Raw genomic sequence first — 22,321 nt, forward strand, 5'->3', positions numbered from 1 at the left:
AATGTAGGCAAATGTGTGACTGTCTTCATATTGATAACCACTTTGGCAAGGAGGGAATGAGAGAGGAATTGCAAAGATATTTTCAGCAGCTAACATCATCTCTAGAGTTTCTCCATTCACAGATAAATCCTGCCTTCCGACCACTGCCTACCCCACCACAACCTGATCCAACGGATTCAATCAGCTCCTCAGTCATGAGCATGAAAAGTGAAGAAACTAACAACAGTGAAGAGGAAGTCGGTAGCTTTTTGTCAGTGGCCTTCCTACGAATATTAAACCACATGAGCTTTACCTTCTCTCTTGATCATTTAAGGGATATGAAGGTTCACTGATCAAGCTAACATCACAACAGCTAGTTGGCTATGTTACATTTAACAACTGAGCGGGAGCAGAAGCAGCAAAGCACGCTGCGTTCACCTACACTGCCTGCTGTAGCAGCCGCACTGCATGGTCAGATGCGTAAGTATTCTCCATCCGGAAGGATGAAAGTCTTGTCAGCTTTGTTAAGTATTTAACTGCCCTTATCCAAGAATTCAGATTTCTCCTTGTGTAGTGTGCAAGAACAGATTAAATTTTGTTTTCAGGTTGGACTTTACTGAAGGAGATTTTGGATAACTGATTATTTAGCACTTGACTTGGAGGGGATGGAATGGTCACTAAGGACTGTGGATTTAAGAACTTTACTGCTGAACTTTTTTTCCACTTGGGAGGATCCTAGAAATTCTATTTACTATGTGGACTAGTAATCTTTGTTGTTATAGTCATTGCATATTGTGTCTTAATAACTTGCTTAAATACTGGCTGTCAGAGTTTTATGAAAGCTGGTAGTGTCATCTACATGGTTATCATTGAATGATAAAAGGGAGGGATGTCATGTTAAAAGATTAAATGGGAATATCTCTCTGGACATTAATGTAATATTAAAGGGTTAAACTGCACTGAGTTGATGTTCTGAAAGTAGGTGGGGATGACAGTCATGCAGGAATGCAAATTACCCCCACTCCAATTAGACAGCCGTTTGCTACTGCTCCCCCTATTATTATCAAATTCAACTATCATTCAATCTCTTCCATTCAGAAATGCTTTCTAGCCATTCTCTGAAGCTAGGTATGTCACGCCTGCATTATTTTGGGGAAAGACTGAGTCAGGAAATCGTTTGCATAACGATTCCCCAGGTTTAGGGTATTTGCATTTACATTATCTCTGAGGATGATCTCATCCTACCATTGTACCTGGGGTAATGTGACTGTGAGGGAGTGACTGGGCGTTGTCTTGAGTGGCCTGTGACAGTGGGGGAGTGGCCAGAGTATCTGTAAGCAATACCAACTGACCTGTATAAAGGGGATGTGTTTTCTTTGTTCAGGACCTCACTTTGACTCAACTTTGCACGCCTGCAAAGAGGCTTAAAGGGGTCATCCAACTTGTACAGGCTTTAATAAACTTTAACTGTTTGCAGACGTTGGTGTGCGTGAATTGCATCTCCTGTGTGAAACCTCGGGAAAAAGAACCTAACACAGCTAGGTGATTGATGAGTATTAAATGACTTTCAATTAATTTAAAACAGGCAATGTTATTACAGATGGAGAATACAGTTAAGAAATTCATCTCTAAAATATTTAACATCCAAGATAATTAATTGAACAGAATAGAGATGACTGAGCCAGCATTGTGTTGCAGTTGTGGCATATGGAAGCTGATAGACACCAGCGCAATCCATGTCTGCAACAAGTTGGCTGTTTGAGGAACTTGGACTCCAGCTCATCAATTCTGCGCAAGAGCCACAAATACTATGATATATCAGGGAGGGGAGAGGCACCTGAACACTTTTAGGTAGCAGCCACCTTTAGATTAATTACATCAAATTCGGTCTTTGAGTAAGACAGGTATGAGGATGCAGAATGTAGCTTTGGAGAAGCCTGACTCAGTAATTTTTGAACCTGAAGTGAATGAAGGCACAGCCTGCAAGGAAGCTCAGAGAAATCGAAATTGTATATGGTCCAGAGTATCATTCAAGTGTGGAGAGAAAAGAGAAATGTAGTACTGTAGTAGGAGGAGATTAGATACTGTTGTCTGCAATAAAGACAAAGTCCCAAAGACTGTGTTGCCTACCTATGCCAAAGTTCAGCATGTTTCTTCTGAACTGGACTTGGAGTGGGAAGGGAAGAATCTAGTTTTGTGGCCCACATAGTTACCAATGACATGGATAAAAAGTAGGAAACATATTCTATTGAGGAACTACAATCAGTTTTCAGTTCTTGTCAAGTTATTACCTCAAATTCATTGGCTTTAGTTTTGCTCACTAGGCTGTTATGTGGAACCTTATCAAAAGCCTTCTTGAAATCCAAATACACCAAATCCACTTGTTCTTCCTTAACTTATTACACCGCCAAATCACTTCAGTAGATAAGCATGATTTTTGCTTCATATCCTTTCACTTAAACCCATATTAACTTTGTCTAATCTTGTTGAAATAAAAAAAAAAGAATTTACAGATGGATATTGATACTTCAGGTTAATGGGCCAAATTCGGCAGATGGAGGTTTAACATGGATAGGTGTAAGGTTATCTGTTTTGGTCAGAAGAATAGAAAGATAGATTATTTTCTAATTATCTCCTAATGGGAGAAACTTCAGAGTGCTTTGATACAGAGGGATCTTGGTGTTATTGTGCATGATTCTCAAAAAATTCGTATGCATGTACAATAGAAAATAAGGCAAATGTAATTTTGGCATTTATTGCTAAAGGAACATATTGCTGCAATTATGTAGGGCATTAGTGAGACAGCATCTGGAGTATTACTTACAGGTTTGGTCCCCTTCCTTGAGGAGGGATGGAGTTGCATTGGAAGGCGTTCAAAGGTGATTCATTTATATTGATTAGAGGTAAGGGTTTGTCTTGTGAAGAGAGATTCAGATTTTAGGTCTGTATTCTCTCAAGTTGAAAAGAACGAGAGGAGATCTAATTGAAGTATATAAGAAGATAAAGGGATTTGCTCAGAAACATAGAGAGGATGCTTCCTATTGTGGGATATAGTTTTGGGATGAGAGGGAGCAGATTTAAACAGATGAAGAGAAATTAGTTCCCTCAAAGAGTTGTGAATCTGAATTTCACTAGCCCAAAATGTGGTGCGTGCTGGGACTTTGAATTTACTGAGGAGATAAATTTTAATTAATAATCAGTTGAAGGGTTACGGGAAGCAGGCAGGAAAGTTGAGGCCAAGATCAGACAAGCCATAATCACATTGAATGGCGGAGGAGGCTCGAGGGATTGAATTGTCTACTCCTAATTCTTACATACTTATGTTGGCTGACAGCAGAAAACAGGAGTAAATGCATCCTTATGCAGGTGGTAGGTGGTACCTAGTGGTGTCATGCAGTGATCAGATTTAGGCTGCAGATATTATGATATATAAGAAGGAGTTGGATGAAGGAACCAAACTTGGTTGGATTGAGAGTTGAGAGGATGCAAGAAGGCTTCAGTGCAATTTTGAATGTGTGGGTCAATATTTGGCAGGTGCAGTATAATGTAGATAAATGCAAAATTATACACTTTGGTGTGAAGAACAGAAAGGTAGAGTATTATTTAAATTGGGATACATTGGGAAATGTGAATGTACAGAGGTAGAATTAATAAGAAACCTAGTTAAGGATCCACCAAGGGATTCGTGATTATAACATAATAGAAATAGTGGAGTTTCAAATTAAGTTTTAGAGGCTTGAGAGACATAAACTCGATCCTCAAATCACCTTAAATAAGAACTGTTATAGAGTTATGAAGAAAGTGTTGTCTAAGGTGGGTTGGGGAGATAGATTAAGTGGATAGGCAGTGGTAGATTTCAAGCAGATAGTTGATAATGTCCAGCAAAAATGTATACTGGTTAAAAATAAGAACTTAATGAGAAGAATAAACTATCCATGGCAATAAAGGTGGTCCAAAAGGGTAGGCGATCAAAAACTAATGGTGGACCAGAGGACTGAGAATTTGTTTTAGGAACCAGCAAAGCTAATAAAGAGGAAGAAAATTTATTATGGAAGAAAATTGGCAAGAAATGTATTAGCATGGGTAGACGATTAATTAAACCACATAAGACAGAGCCAGGATTAATTGCACTTTTTCATGTTGGAACGAAATAACTAGTGGAGTGCCACATGTATTAGTCCTAGGGTCTTAATTATTTACTATCTACATGAATGATTTGGAGGAGCAGACAGATGCATCCAGATTTGCCAAATGGCAGGTAAATAATAAAATCTAGGTAAAAGTCAGATAAAAAGGTAGAATGCAAATTCAGCAAGTAATTAAGAAAGCGAATGGAATTTTTGACTTTTTTATTGCTAGGCAGTTGGAGTTTAAAACATGGGAATCTTGTTATAAATGTACGAATGTGGTGCTGGAAAAGCATAGCAGGTCAGGCAGCATCCGAGGAGCAGGAGAATGGACGTTACGGGTACGGGTTCTTGTCCAAAAAGTCGATTCTCCTGCTCCTCGGATGCTGCCTGACCTCCTGTGTTTTTCCAGCACCACGCCCTCGACTCTGATCACAAGCAGCTGCAGTCCTCACTTTCTCCTAGTTAAGTTAGACTGCACTGAGAGTATTAGGTGAAAGTGAAGACTGCAGATGCTGGAAAAGTACAGCAGGTCAGGCAGCATCTGAGGAGCAGGAAAATCGACGTTTTGGGCAAAAGCCCTTCATCAGGAATGAGCCACATTCCTGATAAAGGGCTTTTGCCCGAAATATCGATTTTCCTGCTCCTCGGATGCTGCCTGACCTGCTGTGCTTTTCCAACATTACTCTAATTTGCAACTAGAGTACTGTGTAGTTTTTGGATCATGTTTTTAAGAAAGGACATTGGAAACTGGTCAAAAGAGATTCATTAAGCTGATTCCTGAAATTAGGGGTTGACTTAAGAACAAATAGGCCTTTACTCATTAGAGTTTCAGAGAATGAGGGGTGATCTTATTAAAAAGGTATTCTGAGGGGAATCTGTGGACAGAAAGCAGAGGTCTCGTTTCAAGTCTTCAGAACAGATCCTTCAGCTAATTCTGCTTTCTCTCCATAGATGCTGCCAGACCTGCTGAGATTCTCCAGAAAAATGTTTTTGTTTCAGATTTCCAGCATCTACAGATCTTTTTTTAATATAATGTTTGTGGGAGGCGGGACGGGGTAGAGTAGGTGAAAGGGTAGATGCTGTGAAACTGTTTGCACTAATTGGGAACTCTCAAACTAAGGAATATAGTTACAGAATAAGGGAGCACTCATTTAAAACTGAGATGCAAAAGATATTTCTTCCAGGGTATGAATGCCTGAAATTGTCTATACCAAATACCTATGGAGGCTAGATCACTGGAAGTATTTAAAGAGGAGGTAGGTAGATTTTTGAAATATCAGGGAGTTGGCAGCGATGTTAAGCTGCCACAAAAAAAGAGGAGCCTTGGCAGATCTGCCATAATTTTGTTCAATGATGGGCCAGGCATGAGGAACCTAATGGCCTATTTCTGCTTCTATTTTTGAGATTCTGTGTACAGTTGGTTATTCTGTAAAGCATGTTTCTTCGATGTGAATTGGCTTTAACACGATTGAAGACTTTAGACCACGATTTGTAGAATGTGAACTTTCCTTACCTGTATTGGCTATAACGTGATTCCTGCCCCATTAGTTTAAATGGTGCGGCTGTTGTTAGATTTTCTTATAACGCGAGATGGCAAGAGAATGCAACTATCTCGTTATATCAGAACCATCTGTACTTATTTCATTGTTGCAATGCCCCTAAGATGTCCTGCTTTATGTCAAAGGTGGAAGAGTAATGACTAGGGACCTACTCACCTCAGGTGTCCATTAAAGTCTTTGAGAAGCTTGTAGAAGGGCCAGAAGACAAATCTAAATAGCTTGTAGCTGTCAGGTCCAAATACAGGGACCTTAAAGTCATGTTATAAAATGTTTAGGGCAATAAGATCAGATAAATTACTTTTTGTATTGACATGTTAGCCACTTTATTTGGATACGAGTCTGTTGGCCATTTGATGTCTTACCTCTTGTATTTTGCAAAGCAGCAGCAAATCCCTTATGGGAGCCATCTTCTCTTCAGGATTCTACTCAGGAGTCAGCTCTCAAACCTTGGCAATGCTCAGCACCACTAATTGAATGCCATCCTTTCTTCACCCCAATTAGTTTGTCAGCATTTGAGGAAATTGAGACATCTGTGACAAATGGGCTGTTACAAACTAATTATTTTGAATGTCCTGTTGTCCCTCATTGTTCTGCTAATTTTAATCTGTTGTCAGCTAAGTGTCAGCTGTGGCTTAGCCCAATGCCTTGGACATGAAAATCAAGATGCACACTCCAGTACATTACCAAGCGAAAGCTGTCCTTTGGGAATGCTGACTTTCAAATGAGGCATTAAGACCCCCCAGCATTGTCCATCTGCCAGGTCAAGTGGATGTAAAATATCCTGTGGTACCTTTTTGAAGAGTAGGAAAGTTATCCCTGGTGCCCTGACCAACATTTATCCCTTAATCAACAACATGAGAAAAAACAGATTATCTGGTCATAATTATATTGCTGTTTGAGGGAGTTTGCTGAGTGCAAATTGACTGCCATTTTTCCTACATTACAACAGAGATTAATTCCTGGAGGCAGCATCAGCATCGGTTCCTTCCCAGAATATCAGCAGTGGCATGAGCAGTTCCTTCCTGGCATGTCAGCAATGGCAAAAGATGTTCCTTCCCAGTTTGTTGGCAGCGGCGGGTTCCTTTGCTGAAAGTTTGGTCTCAGGAAGTGGCAGCAACATAAGCAGGAAAGGCACCGTTTACTTCGGTGTGGTGGGCCCAGTTTCCAGTTTAGGACTCGACTACTTCGTCAGCAACTGCATTGCCAAGATTGGCCCAGCATGGTCTGATGGCAGCAACGGTATTAGTGGAGGCAAGATCGCATTGAAGAATAGCAACACTGCTCCAGGATATAGCTGAGCCTGGGCACTTCATGATAGAGGTGGTGGCATTCCAGGTGCAGGGTCCAGGGGCTCCCCTGTGTTTGCAAACTGAGGAATGGCTTTGTTTTCCTGGCAGTGAGGACTCACAGCGGACCCAGGCAATATTCAAGATGTTTCCTTTTCTTTTGGGTGTTTCTTTTATTTTAGCTTCTGTTTTTAATCCTGTCTTTTATATACCAAGGTGGTGTCGGAGAATGGTGACTTTGTACACTTTTCACTGCACTCCTGTATTCCTGTATTCGAGTACACATGACAATAAAATCTAAATCTATTTATGCTTCAAATGCACTTCACTAGCTCCAGAGTGCGTTGAGATTTCCCATGAATGTGAAAATGGTGTATAAATGCAAGATTCAGAGTAATATTTTGTTTCATGTAGATCAAATAAAGATGATTATTGAACTAGAAGGCACTCAGATAGACTACTCCATATTTGAGTATAAGTGATGTCAATTTTAAACCATACAGGACATGACTTTGTGTTCTTAATGCCAAAGAACAAAATTGCAAATTGAAACATCTGGTTATACAAGTATTGTAAATATTTGATCAATGATTAAATAATTAATAAAAACTAATTATGGTTAGTTTTGCCTTTTGGCTAAAGAGCATTGAACAGTTCAGAATTGTATTCCTTGGTCACTATTGCCCAGAAGCTAAAATGTGGGTCTGAGCCCATTGAATATTTGATGCCATTGTTTGAATTTGTTTTAAACTTGTTCATTTACTACATTGTGTAATTTGCTGCAATGAGTATGATATATAATTGAAGCTGTTTAATTAATTAATTCTTAATTTCTTCAAGATTTGTGGAGTTTTTTTGCTTTTTCCTGCAATGTGCTGTTTTGAAGCCATTTTTAAAAATATTTCACAGTTTTGTGCTGTTAAAGATATGGAAATATTTATACAAAAGAATTAAGTTACTGTTTTTATTCAACTGACAAGATCCTTATGCCTTCTCAATATTAAAAGTGTGCATTGAGTATTTTTAGAATTGTGGCAAACTTAATAAAACTAACCAAATTACCAATAAACGTAGCCGAGAATCAGATATCACAAGCAGCGACCAGGGGTATGCTGTCTATCTCTCAACCAAGTACAGATTCTAAGAATCTTTGCATAACCGAACGGAGTTACAACCTTTTGGAGAAAAATGAGGAGACAACTCTTACTGAGGCACTGACCACCTCACCCATCCAATCCGTACTATGAATCTGGAAATTTTGAAGATCATATTGTGTTTTTGCTACATAGAGATTAGATATGTCAGGACAGCAGATATATGGGAACACCACCACCTTCAAGATCCTCTTCAAGCCATTTACCATCGTGACTTAGAAATATATCACCATTCCTCCACTGTCACTGGGTCAAAATTCTGGCATTCTATCCCTATTGGCATCGTGGATCAACCCACAGCAGGTGGGCTGCAACGGTTCAGGAAGGCAGCTCACCACCATCTTCTCAAGGGCAACTCAGGATGGGCAATAAATGCTGGTCTAGGCAGTGTCACTCACATCCCACAAAATGAATAAATTAATGAAGTAAAACAAAGAAGATATGGGACGAAGTTCAGGTTGTGCCAGGCTGTATCCAGCATTATGGTAAAAAACAATTGACCAGATTTTCAGCCACTGATGGAGGCAGGGGGGGCAGACATGGAAATTTGCTAGCCAGCTTGCAAGTTTACCTAATTGATCTGACTTGGGAAAACTCAATATCCGCTGACTGTTTTTCATAAGTGTAGGATTGTGACTCCTATTTGGCTTTGATATGTGGTTCTCAATCCAAAGTACACAATTCTGTCTGATATCTACTGGTTCTGGTTCTCTGGCAATTATGGTGAAGAAATGTTTCTCTAAGCTCATTCAGCAGCAAAATATTATGAAGCTTTGGACTTGGTTTCAAGGATACTCATAGCAAAACTGCATCATGCAGAAAATAATGCAGTCTCAGTCAAAGTCAGCTTAACTCTTACAGTTAATGCCTTCATCTTATTCCAAGCTATGCCAGAAATATCTGCAGAATTGGTCAATTTGCTACTCAAGGATGTATGAAATAGGATATTTTCCAAGGGAAGTGTGAGAAGATCACAGGTGTTCTAGAAATAGGGCAACAGCAGAAGAACAATTAAGATTGCAAGAATTTAAAAATATAATTTTACTACTTTTTTAGCTTTTGGCCAGGTGAGGGGGATGAGTGACTCCCCCCTTTAATTGTCCCATTGGCTGCAGTGAAGATTTAAGTTCAGTGCATAGCTGTACCTTCCCTTAATTAAAATGCAGTTAACCTGACTTCACCAGAAACAGTAAGCAGCCAATTACAAGTCTTCTTAATTAAAAAAAAATTGAGCAAGTTTATTAACTGCTACCCCTGAGAAAAATTATAAAAATGTGAAGTCAAGCATATAACCTTAGACAATCTCTCTCACACACAGGTTGAGAAGGAGAGTCCTTCATGATAACCTCAGCTAGTTCTGGAATTGAACTCTCATTTGTCATCATTGCGTTGCAAACCAGCGAACTGAGCTAACAGTCCCCTTTACTGTTATGAGGAGTCTTGTATGACTGTGTGATGCTGAAGTCTTGATTGAGTATGTTGTGAAGATCCAATGAATCCATATTAGAATAGATTAGGCTTCCTGCTGTAAAACTGCTTTTCCTCAATTCCACCTCTCAATACAACTGAGGGCCCTTTGGAAATGTGTCAATCCAATTATACAATATAAGATAATTGCCTGATTAAGTACCGTAATTGGCTATCTGACATCAGTGCTGGAACCCTACATCCAAGAAAAGCACAGGAGGGCAATCACATTTTCCACAAACCCAGTATTCCCTCTCCTGTACCTCCCATTAATCTCTCTTAGGGCCTCAAAGAGATCAGTACACGTCCTATGCCAGGAAAACAGAACACTGTGAGAGAATTTTTGCATTTAAATGGAAATCTGTGATAAACCAGGTTTAAAGCTTGACATAGTCATTGCTGTGTAATATTTCAAAGTCGGCATGTCAATGTGCTTTTAAGAGACATTTTCATAATATCATACTGCATCATATCTTGTGAACAGAGATTATAAAGATCTGATCCCAAAATCACTTGAAGCATGACATTTCACTAGAAGCATACTGCTGAATGCTCCTTTCTTGTAACCTATTAACTTAATGTTAGCCCAGACACTTCAGTGTTTGAGCAATGAAATAATAGCTGTTTGAAGACTTCAAAAGTACAATATCCAAGCAAAGATTCTTGTTGTAGGAGATAACGTAAGTATTGCTACATCAGATCACACAACACCAAGTAATAGTCCAACACGTTTACTTAAAATCGCAAGCTTTCAGAGTGCTGCTGCTTCATCAGGTGAAAGCTTGTGATTATAAATAAACTTGTTGTACTATAACCTGGTGCCATGTGACTTCTGACTTTGTCCACCCTAGTCCAACACTGGCATCTCCTTGTCATGGATACCCTGCTATGGCAAGCTCACATCTTGTTAATCAATAGCCTATGATTAGTTTAAGATCAGAAATCATTCCAATATGCCCACTTGTTCTTAACTTACTTGGAAAACTGAAAGAAACACACTATTGCATGTATTTTGGGTTAATACTACCCATTCAAAATTGCACTAAAACATGCCCAGCAAAATTTTTCAAACATTTTTATTAGCATGGAACAATGTCGGATGGAAGAAAACATTTGTCCAAAACCAAAATTGAAGGAAAAGCTCACCCTGATTTTGACACATCAGTTTTAATTATTCAAATAGATAAATTGTTGTTGAAGTGCCTGCCTCACACTGACATTCAGTTTGGATTCTGTCAGGCTCACTCAGCTCCCGTCCTTATTATGACCTTGTTCAAACATGGGCAAAAGAGCTGAACACAAGATGGAATGTAAGGATGACTGTCCTTGATATCAGGGCAACATTTGACCAAATGTAGCATCAAGGAGCTTTAGCAAAATTTGGGTCAATGAGAATTGGGAGATAATCTTCTGCTGGTTAGAGTTATATCTAGTCCAAAGGAACATGGTCATGGTTGTTGAAAGTCAGTCATCTCAGCCACACTGGATATTTGTCCTCCGGATACTGTTCCAGGTCCAACTTCATCCAGGTCTTCATCAATGACCTTTCCTCAAACCAAAATGTTAGAGCTAAAGATGATTATTATGATTATACAAAGTTCACCATTTGTGAGGTATTGAAGCAGGCCATGTTCAAATGCAGCATGACCCATACAATGTTTGGACTTGGGTTGATAAGTGCCAAGCAACATTCATAGTATGTAAGTGCCATGCATTGACCACCTCAAAGAAAAATTCCAGCCATCGCATCTTAACATGCAATGGCTTTACCATCACTAAAATCCCACTGTCGATATTCTGATAGTTTCTATTGACCAGAAACTGAACTAGACCAGACAAATACTGAGACAACAAGAGCAGGTCAGGGGCTGGGAATTCTGAGGCAAGTAACTTACCTCCTGACTTCTTAAAACTTATCTACCATCAATATGGCACAAGTCCAGTTTGTGAATACTTTCCACATACCTGGAATGAGTATAGCTTGACTAATATTCAAGAAGCTCAAACCATCAGGACAAAGCAGTCAACGTATTCAACACCCCAGCAAACACCTTCAATATTCACTCCCAACATCACAAACACACAGAAGTAGCAGTGTCTGCAATTTATAAGATGCACAGCTTGCATCTTTGACAGCACCTTTCAAATCCACAAATTCCACCACCTATTTGGACAAGGGTAGCAGATACCTGGAATTGGCACCCCATATAAGTACTGCTGCAAGCCACACACCATTCTGACTTGCAACTATAAAGCTGTTCCTTCACTGTCAAAGTATTCAAAGTTACTCCCTAACAGCACTGTGTACTGATGGCCACAGAGACTGCAGCGGTTCAAAATGTCAACTCACCACCACCTCTCAAAGTCAAATAGATGGGCAATAAATGCTGGCTCAATCAGTGACTCCCACATTCTGTGAATTATTTTAGTTATGTTCTCCATTTACATTAAAATTCTATGAAAACTTTAGTTTACTGAATGGAAATTATAAGGATGTAATTCCATTCTTCAATGGTGCACAGTTTTGTTCTCATTCTTATATCCATTATTCTACAAGTAATCACAACTAATTAAAAAAGCTCAAAGCACAATCAAAATTTTATTTGATATTATTCATTTAGAAAATATCCTTAGAACCATAGAAGCGCTACAGTGCAGATAGAGGTTGTTAGGCCTATCAAGTCTGCACCAACACTCCAAAGAGCATTCACCCAGATTCACTCCTCCACCCTATCCCTGTAACCCTTCATTTCCCATGGGTAATCTACCTAACCTGCACATCCCTGGACACTACAGGACAACTTAGCATGGCCAGTGCATCTAACCTGCACATCTTTGGACATTGGGAGGAAACCAGAGGACATGGTTTACACAGACATGGAGAGAACATGCAAACCCCACACAGTCACCCAATCAAAATTGTATTTCTTACTATTCATTTAGAAAATGTCCTTGTTAAAGGGCATTTATAGTTGTTTATTTTGCTTTAATTTGTCTTGCTCCATTAATACATAATGAAGTCCATTTATCTTTTAATTCCAATTCGGCTGTTTGGAGTCATAAAAGAATCTTTTGAACAGAAGAAATTGAATGAAATAAGTGTCTAATTAAAATTTCATATACAGGTCACTTCTTTGTTCTGCTATCTCTGAATAATGCATATTTAAAATTAAAATGAAAACTAGTGACCTCCAGTACTGATTTATTATGCACCTGGTCAAACTTTGCAGGAATTTTTTTGTGGAAAAGGAGGAACACAGTGATTTTCAAATAACTGTGGAGCTAAACTGGATGCCAGTCCAGGGATTGCAGTGCATGATTAATCCACACCCCTACGATTGATTAGATTACTTACAGTGTGGAAACAGGCTCTTCGTCCCAACAAGTCCACACCGACCCGCCGAAGCGTAACCCACCCATTTACCCCTTTACCTAGCACTACAGGCAAACCTGCACATCTTTTGGACTGTGGGAGGAAACCGGAGCACCAGGAGGAAACCCACGCAGACGCGGGGAGAATGTTCAAACTCCACACAGTCAGTCGCCTGAGTCAGGAATTGAACCCAGGTCTCTGGCGCTGTGAGGCAGCAGTGCTAACCACTGTGCCGCCGTGCAGTGCAGGTAACACAGCAAGTTCAATGGTGCCTATGACTATTTGTGATTTTTATGTCTAGCCGTTGCCAACCCTGTTGTTGATTATCTGAATATGTCAGAAGAAGGGTAATATTCTGGGTGACCAGAAACACTTAAAGCTTGTTGGTGGTGCTTAAAGTTGTCTTGCATTTAAAGGGAAAATGCATTGGGTTGGAGCAGATACTGTGAGTCTGATGGAATAGAATCTGACCTGAGAAAGAGAAGACTTGCACAATCTGAGATAAAGTAGGTTCCAAGGTTTTTGGATGCTGCAGTGGAGATTTTGGTGAAGGATCTGGAAAGGAGCAAAGATGTCCTGAATCTGTATGGGGTAGTCCGTCCAGACATAGGCTTAAATGCCATTCACAGCAAATAACCAGAAGTCAAGCCCTGAGTACCCGGAGTGTAAAAGATTGAAGGACCTAATATGAGCAGTCAAGGTCAGTGGACACATCATCAAAGATCCTAATTGTACTACAATCCTCAGAAACTGCTCAATTCACCACAACCATATCACTCACATTTTATCGATTTCTATCAATCAAGTTTCATCTCAACGTCAGATATTTAACAGTGCTGCAAGCCTCACACCTATATCTCACAGGCTGCACACACCGTCATCTATTTATCCATGATGGTCACACAGGTTGCACAACACTCATTGTTACAATATCTACTCTTTCTTGCAAGGTAAGGTAATGCACAACCAGATACAGCAAGAAATAATCGGAGCGGGCATCAGTTTATGAGGAAGTTCGATGGAGGAGACAGTGCAGGCCATTTTTGGGATGATAATTGCTGCAGCTTTGAGGTGACGGGCTGAAACCAAAGATGGTGATGGTATTTCCATATCTAATCCTTATTTTTGCATCCCACCTCCCTTCTTGTCACAAATTCTTTGCTGATTTACAAACTGCAGATGACATAAGGATAGGCCTCCCACTTCCTATCTCTAGTCCCAATATGACAACCTTAACCTTTCAGATACCCAACTGGTTCAGCTTGGCCAGCTAATAGAGTGAGATTGAGGAAAGAGTAAAAATAAAGTCGCACAATCAGCCCTTAATTTTACATTCACAGTAGAGACAGAATCTGCATATAATGAGACATAGGGTAAAAGTGTATTGCAGACAGGGCAGAGGAATATGGATAGAGGAGGTACCAGTTTGCTGGAGAACAAAGTTAAGCATAGGTTCCACTGCGCAGAATTCGGATGAGCACTTCGTTGGGGAATGATGCAGAATAATATTGACATGTATTGTAAAACCAATGTTTATTGTTAGATCTGTGAACTAAAAATTGTGAAAATATACTATTTTAAGCCAAAGAAACTGTGCAAGAAGGTGTTGCAGTTTTCAGAAATAGGATTCTGGAACTCATTGTGAGTTGTATCTACAGTGTTGCTTTATTTAAGCAGTGGCGGGGAGAGGCAGAGGATGCTAGACACCTTGGCTCCATGTGTGGGTTCAATGCAGTTTCGCAGAGAAGACAGTGCTTTGATATTTTTTTCAACTGGCAAGTTGATATGAACTCAGGATGGCTCAGAATAATACCAACTGGTTAGGCCACTTCTGGAATATTGCGTGCAATTCTGGTCTCCTTCCAGGAAGGATGTTGTGACACTTGAAATGGTTCAGTAAGGATTTACAAGGATGTTGCCAGGGTTGGAGTATTTGAGCTATAGGGAGAGGTTGAATAGGCTCGGGTTGTTTTCTTTGGAGCCTTGGAGGCTGAGGGGTACCTTATAGAGGTCCATAAAACATGAGGGGCTTGGATAGAATAAATAGACAAAGTCGCTTCCCTGGGGTGGGGAAGTCCAGAACTAGAGGACATAATTTTAGGGTTAGAGGGGAAAGATATAAAAGAGAAAAAAGGGGCAACTTTTTCACACAGAGGTACTTGTATGGAATGAGCTGCCAGAGGAAGTGATGGAGGGTAGTACAATTGCAACATTTAAAAGGCATCTGGATGGGTATATGAATAGGAAGGGTTTGGAGGGATATGGGCTGGGTGCTGGCAGGTGGGACTAGATTGGGTTGGGACATCTGGTTAGCATGGACGAGTTGGACCAAAGGGTCTGTTTCCTTGCTGTACATCTCTATGACTCTATAAATTGCTTGGTGGCTACGACCTTGTGAACAACACAGAAAAAACATCTAGTCTGCACAAAGCATAAAAATTTCTCTCTGTTCCCCTTGTACGGACAAGTATCAGAAAATCTAGTAGCTTTTCTCACTCACCGTAAATAGACACTCTTTACAAACTCCTTTATTAAAATGGAAAGGGGAACTCACCTTCAGAGATTGAGAATTAGTGTATCGTTAATGCTGTGCCAGAAAGGAGTCAAAAGGAACTGAAGGAAAACAACTCATTACTGCTTGTCATCTGGACTGGTGCTAGAACTGTGCTTCACTTGACTCTTTTAGTTCCTTCCTCACCCATAATATTACAACTTGTCTCTTTCTGTGTCTGTAAAGTGCATTTTTTTTAAAAAGGCATGGCGTTTAAGTTCTAGAATTAGACCTTAGTAATTCATGTTTTGATTTTTACCATTAATTTAAATCATTTGTATACAATTAATAGTGATTTTTCTTGTTAATGATGCAAACATAGTATGCATTTTTTTAAACCTTAATTAGACTGTTAAATAATATTGGTTGATTAGATTAGATTAGATTCCCTACAGTATGGAAACGGCCCTTTGGCTCAACAAGTCCACAATAACCCTCCGAAGAGTAACCCACCCAGCCCCATTCCCCTACCCTACACTATAGGCAATTTTAGCATGGCCAATTCACCTGACCTGCACATTTTTTGGATTGTGGGAGGAAACTGGAGCACCCGGAGGAAACCCATGCAGACATGGGAGAACGTGCAAACTCTACACAGTCGCCCGGGCGTTGATGTATTTGTTTAATTATATTTTCATATTTGGTGACAACTCCAGGAATACTATGACTTGATTTTCAGTGCACTATTCCAGTGAGTCTTGATAGTTTACCCAATGAAATGACTTGTGGTTTAGAAAGTCTGCAGGCAAGGCCAAGAAATCCAGAGAATCATACCATTGACTTGGCACAGGTCTTTATATAGGGTTTAGCACTGGAAATGCTATCCTTGCCTTGCTCTGAGCTTTCAGTTGTGGTTGTAGTAGATGGCACATTTCAATAAGAGTGAGGGCATAGACATTGTAGACAAGAAGAGAACTTTCCCATTCGTGGAAGGATCAATGAGTAAGGATTATAGATTTAAGCCAAGGGGCAGGATGTTTCAAGAGGATGTGCAGATTTTTTTTCTCTCACAAAGGGGTGAGAGTCTGGAACTCACTGCCTGTTAGGGTGGTAGAGGCAGAGACCCTCATAACATTTAAGTATTTAAATGTGCATTTGTGACGCCAAGACATACAAACTATGATCCAAGTCATATAGTCATATAGCTGTACAGCATGGAAACAGACCCTTCAGTCCAACTCGTCCATGCTGACTAGATATCCTGAATTAATCTCGTCCCATTTGCCAACATTTGACCCATATCCCTCTAAACCAGGGGTGGGCAATTAATTCTTCCAAGGTGCCACATGAGAAACCTGAGTTGTGTTGGAGGGCCGAACCAACAATAAGTTGAACATAATTCTGCTCAGTATTAATTTTCTCCCATTGTAAAAAGTACTAAATTATATCGTTTTGCACTGAAACTTATAATCAAAAGAATAAGGATATTCTGTTACAATAAAGATATGAAATTGTGGAGTAGGTCAAATATAGAAGAAATAAACAGTAAAAACAATAAGTTCAGTATTTCATTTTATTTTTAACATGTTAATCTCACAAACCAATAATGAAAAGTTGTTTCATTATTGTTCAGTATTACAAACAACAAACAACTCTATACAAAAAGCAATAAGTGTTTTGATGTTTTTCAGTTCATTTTACTTGTTTAGTGAGAAAAATCCAGTCTGTTTTGGGCTTGAACAAGTGCACTGAAAACTGCTTGAATGTCTGAGGTGGATATGCGAAGAACAGCTGAGAGGTGATCATCAGTGATAGAGGATCGGTATTTGGATTTGTTGAACTTCATCACTGAGAATGTCTGTTCGTATACATAGGTAGATCCAAGGAGGATTAGAATCTTCTGAGCATGCCTCCTCATGTGTGGAAAGTTCTCCTCTTTGAGGGAAGTGTAAAAATCAAGCAGTGAGACTGACCTAAGTACTCTGCCAGAAGTGTGTCAGACTGCAGGTCAATGAGTTCAAGCTGAACATCACTAGGTGCATTCTCCACATTGCATGTAAATGGGGGAAAAAAATCATGTGCATTTCATTCTCAACCTTTTTCAAGTCTTGAAATCGCCTTGAAAATTCACCATGCAGTGCTTCTAACATAGATGAGTACCTGTGGAGGTGATCAGCTGAAGGTGCGGCTTCTTTCAGTGTTGGCAAGTGGGTGAGAATGTTGACTTCCATTTGGCTTGAGAGAAGCTGCAACTTTCTCATAAAAGCCTTCACCAAGTTGTAAATTTCATGCACAAAAAGGTCCTTGCACTGCAGTTTCACATTTAGTTCATTCATAAGTGCAGTCACATCAACAGCAAAACCAAGGTCTACAATCCAGTCTGCACCTGAAAGCTGTGGAATGCCATTCCCTTTCTTCACACAGAAATCTTAAATCTCTTCTCTCAGGTCCCATACACGTTTCAGCATTTTGCCCAGGCTGAACCACCTGACAGCTGTGTGGTAGCCTATGTCACGATGTTTAGTCTCATTTTCCTCCAAAAATGCAACAAACTGCCTGTGATTCAAAGCTCTTGCCCTGATGAAGTTAACTATTTTAGTTACAACATCAACCACATGGTTAATTTTTAACACTGACTTACACAACACTTCCTGATGTATAATACAACGCAAAAATACTAATTTTTGTTCAGGGTCAATTTCTGTCACTTTATCCTGCATTCTCTTTAAGAGTCCAACATTTTTTCCCATTAGATTTGTACAATCATCCATTGTCACACCCGCCAGCTTCTCCCATTTTAGTCCCAATGTGTCCAAACATGCATTTACCTCCGTGAACAAATCATTACCAGTTTTTGTTCCTTTCATTGACTGCATGGCTGCCAGCTCCTCAGTGATTTTAAAGTCCGTAGTTATCCCACGTACAAAGATGAGTAGCTGGGCTGTGTCACGTACATCGCACCTCTCATCCAAAGCCAAGGAAAAAAAGTCAAAGTTGACTCTGTGCTGCAGCTGAAGCTCCAGATTTCTCGCGATGTCCCCAATCCTTCTCATTACAGTGCGTCGGGAGAGGGGCACATTCTCAAATGCCTCCTTTTTCTCCGGGTATATTAGTTCTGCAGAGTCCAACAAGCACTCCTTAATAAACTCTCCATCAGAAAAAGGTTTACTGTTTCTGGCAATTTTGTGGGATATGACATAACTTGTCTTGGCGTGAGCTGACATTTTGTGGGCTAGCCGGCAAGCATCACTTTTAACTGTTCACGCACGCACGCACATGTGCGCCCATACGTAAATAAAAAAAGCACCTTTTCAAAACAAAAGTAACACATTTGTATTGCGTGCATGGCGTAAATACTTTTTCATTTATGTTCTAATTTAAGATTGACCTCACACGGGCCGGACAGAAACGACCAAAGGGCCGGATATGGCCCTCAGGCCATAAAATGCCCAGGTCTGCTCTAAACCCTTCCTATGCATACACCCATCCAGATGCCACCCATCCTCTGGCAGCTCATTTCTTACACGTACTGCGCTCTGCTCAAAAAGTTGGCCCTTAGATCCATTTTAAATCTTTCCTCTCTCACCTTAAACCTATATCCTCTAGTTTTGGATTCCACTACCTTGGGGAAAAGATCTTTCCTGTTCACCCTAACTATGCCTTTATAAACCTCTATAAGGTCACCCCTCAGCCTCCGACACCCGAGGGAAAATAGCCCCAGTCAATTCAGCCTCTCCCTATAGCTCATACCCTCCAAGTTCGGCAATATCCTTGTAAATCTTTTCAGAATCTTTTCAAGTTTCACAACATCCTTCCTATAGGAGGGAGCCCAGAACTGAGCGCAATATTTCAAAAGTGGCCTAACCAATGTCCTGTGCAGCTGCAACATGATCTCCCAACTTATACTCAGTGCTCTGACCAAAAAAAGGAAAGCATACCAAACGCCTTCTTCACTATCCTGTGACTCTGCTTTCAAGGAACTATGAACCTATGCTCCAAGGTCTCTTTGATCAGCAGCACTCCCAGGACCTTACTATTAAATGTACAAGTACTGGAAAATGAGATGATAATAGTCAGGTAGTTGTTGTTGACCAGCACTGACCTGACGGACGAAAAGGCCTTTTTTGTTTTTTTTTGTCATTCATTCATGGGATGAGGGTGTCACAGGCTAGGCAGCATTTATTGTCCATCCATAATTGTCTAGAGAGCAATTAAGAGTCAGCCACATTGCTGTGGGTCTGGAGTCACATGTATGCTAGACTAGGTAAGGATGGCAATTTCCTTCCCTAAAGGGCATTTTTCTGTGCTGTAGACCTCTATGACTCTATCTCATTGTTCATCATTAAGAAAATAAAGGATTGTTTTCTGAATGCCCAGGGAGAATATGACCTCTTGTTGAGAGGTTATTTTCCTTTTGTTTCTTTTCCAGCATCTTGCCCTTTTCTGGGTGACCTTGGTTCCTTCCCAAAGCTATTTCAAAGGGAATGTCTATGGGTGTAGCATTTTGTGTGAGCAACTAGTTTGTACAGAAGTCTGAAATCAATAAAACATCCTTCAGCACTTACCACACATTCTATGTCAACTTTTGCAATTGGTAAAAATGAGAAAGAACCAAACACATGTAGAATCTTAGCAAAAACCACAAGCAAACAATCAGCATTGACGTTTTTGATGTTTTCTTGAAATTGTGCTGGAGGTGGGCGTGAGGTGGAGATGTCCATCTGGCTTCTAAATATGTGCTCAACTGTGCAAAGTTAATAAAGGATGTTACCTGGAGTGTTGAACTTCTAAGTGATGCTGCTAGCATCATATCAATTTTGTAGGGTGCACTGCATACCCTTCATGGACATTCATACTATCATTTGAATCAATGTAGTATTGGTGCGCTTCACTCCACAAGTAAACAAGCTTTGAGAGGAACGAGTGCCTCAAAAATGGGTAGAAATGAGCTAAATGGTTCATTTGTTTCTGATTGGGACATGAAATTAAATTATTATTCACTATAATTCTGTACCTTTTAGCAAAGTTCATATAAACATTAGAATGATATTTAAAATTCTATGCATTAAACATATCTGCAATAACAGCTGCAAGCCTGCTATCTCGCTGGATCAGAATATCATAGATGTGTAAAATAACATATTCAATCTTGCAACACCTCCAAACCATAAGGGCATTGCATTGATAGGAGGTCAGAGAAAAGAGCCTACTTTTCTGTCAGGTGAATGTGAATTTTTATGTTTTCCCTTTACTACCTGACTTCAACTCAAAACACTAAATTTAGAAAAATAGCAATTTCCAGGTTAGGAGGAAAATAGCAATGCAAGAAATAACATAAATGGCAAAAACATTACATTCATTCACCGTTTGAAGTCCTCCAATCTGGTTTGCAACCCACACAGCACTGAGACAATAGTAACCATTTTAAGCAATATTGTCTATTACTGTTCAATCTATTACACAATTAATAGATTGTGTAATAGATTGCACACAGAGTTTCTTCCAATATCTTTCCTCTGTATGTCTCTCTGTCAGGCTATTTCCCTTTGGTTCCACTTATAATAATTGCACTGTATGTACCCCACTGCCTCCAATGAGTCCAATGTTCTTCTTTCTGGTGTAGTCACCTCCAAGTCTTTAGCCTCCTCTTCACTACCTGTTGGGTCCCAATGATCCATTGGTGGCATTATCTGGAAGAATGGGATCAGCTTTCACATGTATGCTGACAATACCCAACTTCATATTTCTATTTTACAATTACCTATCAAAACTAATAGCTAGTTGCTGCTAATTTATTGAATAATTTCATAGAATAAAAACATTACAACTTGTAGGGAGGCCATTCCACACTTTGTGTTTGTGCCAACTCTCTGTAAGAGCAACTCAGCTAGTTCCATTTCCCTGTAGTCTTGCTAGCATTTTAAACAAGTTAGTTATGCAATTCCCTTTGAAAGCCAAAATTGAATTTGCCTCCACCAAACTTGCAGATAGCTTATTCCAGATCCTAAATACTTGTGAGAAAAAGATTTTCCTCATGTTACCCTTGTTTTCATTTGCTAATCCTTAAAATCAAAGTCTGCTGGTTTATGACTCATCCAAACAGTACAGTTGTTGTGGTTCTGTTCGCCGAGCTGGAAATTTGTGTTGCTGACATTTTGTCCACTGTCTAGGTGACAGGTCCTTCATTCTGGTGAGTTGTTGTGTGAGAGTGACTGTTGGTTTGTGTGCTGTTATGAGTCCTAGTAGTCGCAGTAGTCTGGCTGTCAGTTCAGAAATGCTCTTGATGTATGGTAGTGTGGCTAGTCCTTTGGGTTGCGGCATGTCGTCATTCCGTTGACTTTCCCTTATGCATCTGTTGATGAAATTGCGCGGGTATCCGTTTTTGGCGAATACATTGTATAGGTGTTCTTCTTCCTCTTTTTGCAGTTCCGGTGTACTGCAGTGTGTTGTGGCCCTTTTGAATAGTGTCTTGATGCAACTTCTTTTGTGTGTGTTGGGGTGGTTGCTTTCGTAGTTTAGGACTTGGTCTGTGTGTGTGGCTTTCCTGTATACCTTTGTGGTGAATTCTCCGTTCGGTGTTCTCTGAACGAAGGACCCAATACCCAGCATGAGCAAAACCAATGTAGTGTACAAAATCCCATGCAAGCACTGCACAAAACACTACACAGGACAAACAGGAAGACAGTTAACGATCCGCATCCATGAACACCAACTAGCCATGAAACGACACGACCAGCTATCCTTAGTAGCCACACATGCAGATGACAAGCAACATGAATTCGATTGGGACAACACTACTATTATGGGACAAGCCAAACAGAGAACAGCCAGGGAATTCCTAGAGGCATGGCACTCATCCACAGATTTAATCAATAAGCACAT

At 40.0% G+C, this 22,321-nt stretch overlaps 1 protein-coding gene across 1 annotated transcript; it reads right to left on the reverse strand.

Moving 5' to 3' along the window:
* Positions 1-17,868: 17,868 nt before the first annotated feature.
* LOC148146118 (general transcription factor II-I repeat domain-containing protein 2A-like) lies at positions 17,869-18,663 on the reverse strand. The gene has a single exon (XM_087998686.1). It carries the CDS (start codon positions 18,661-18,663, stop codon positions 17,869-17,871), a length of 795 nt encoding a protein of 264 aa, XP_087854812.1.
* Positions 18,664-22,321: the final 3,658 nt, after the last annotated feature.

The sequence above is a fragment of the Chiloscyllium plagiosum genome, unplaced genomic scaffold (genome assembly GCF_037043375.1).
Source record: "Chiloscyllium plagiosum isolate Xiang-an unplaced genomic scaffold, Cpla_swu_hap1 HiC_scaffold_21, whole genome shotgun sequence".
In the NCBI taxonomy this organism is placed as follows: domain Eukaryota; kingdom Metazoa; phylum Chordata; class Chondrichthyes; order Orectolobiformes; family Hemiscylliidae; genus Chiloscyllium; species Chiloscyllium plagiosum.

Bases quoted from the DNA above. Each gene is read 5' to 3' on its own strand.
- LOC148146118 (XM_087998686.1), bottom strand. From the start codon at position 18,663: ATGTCAGCTCACGCCAAGACAAGTTATGTCATATCCCACAAAATTGCC.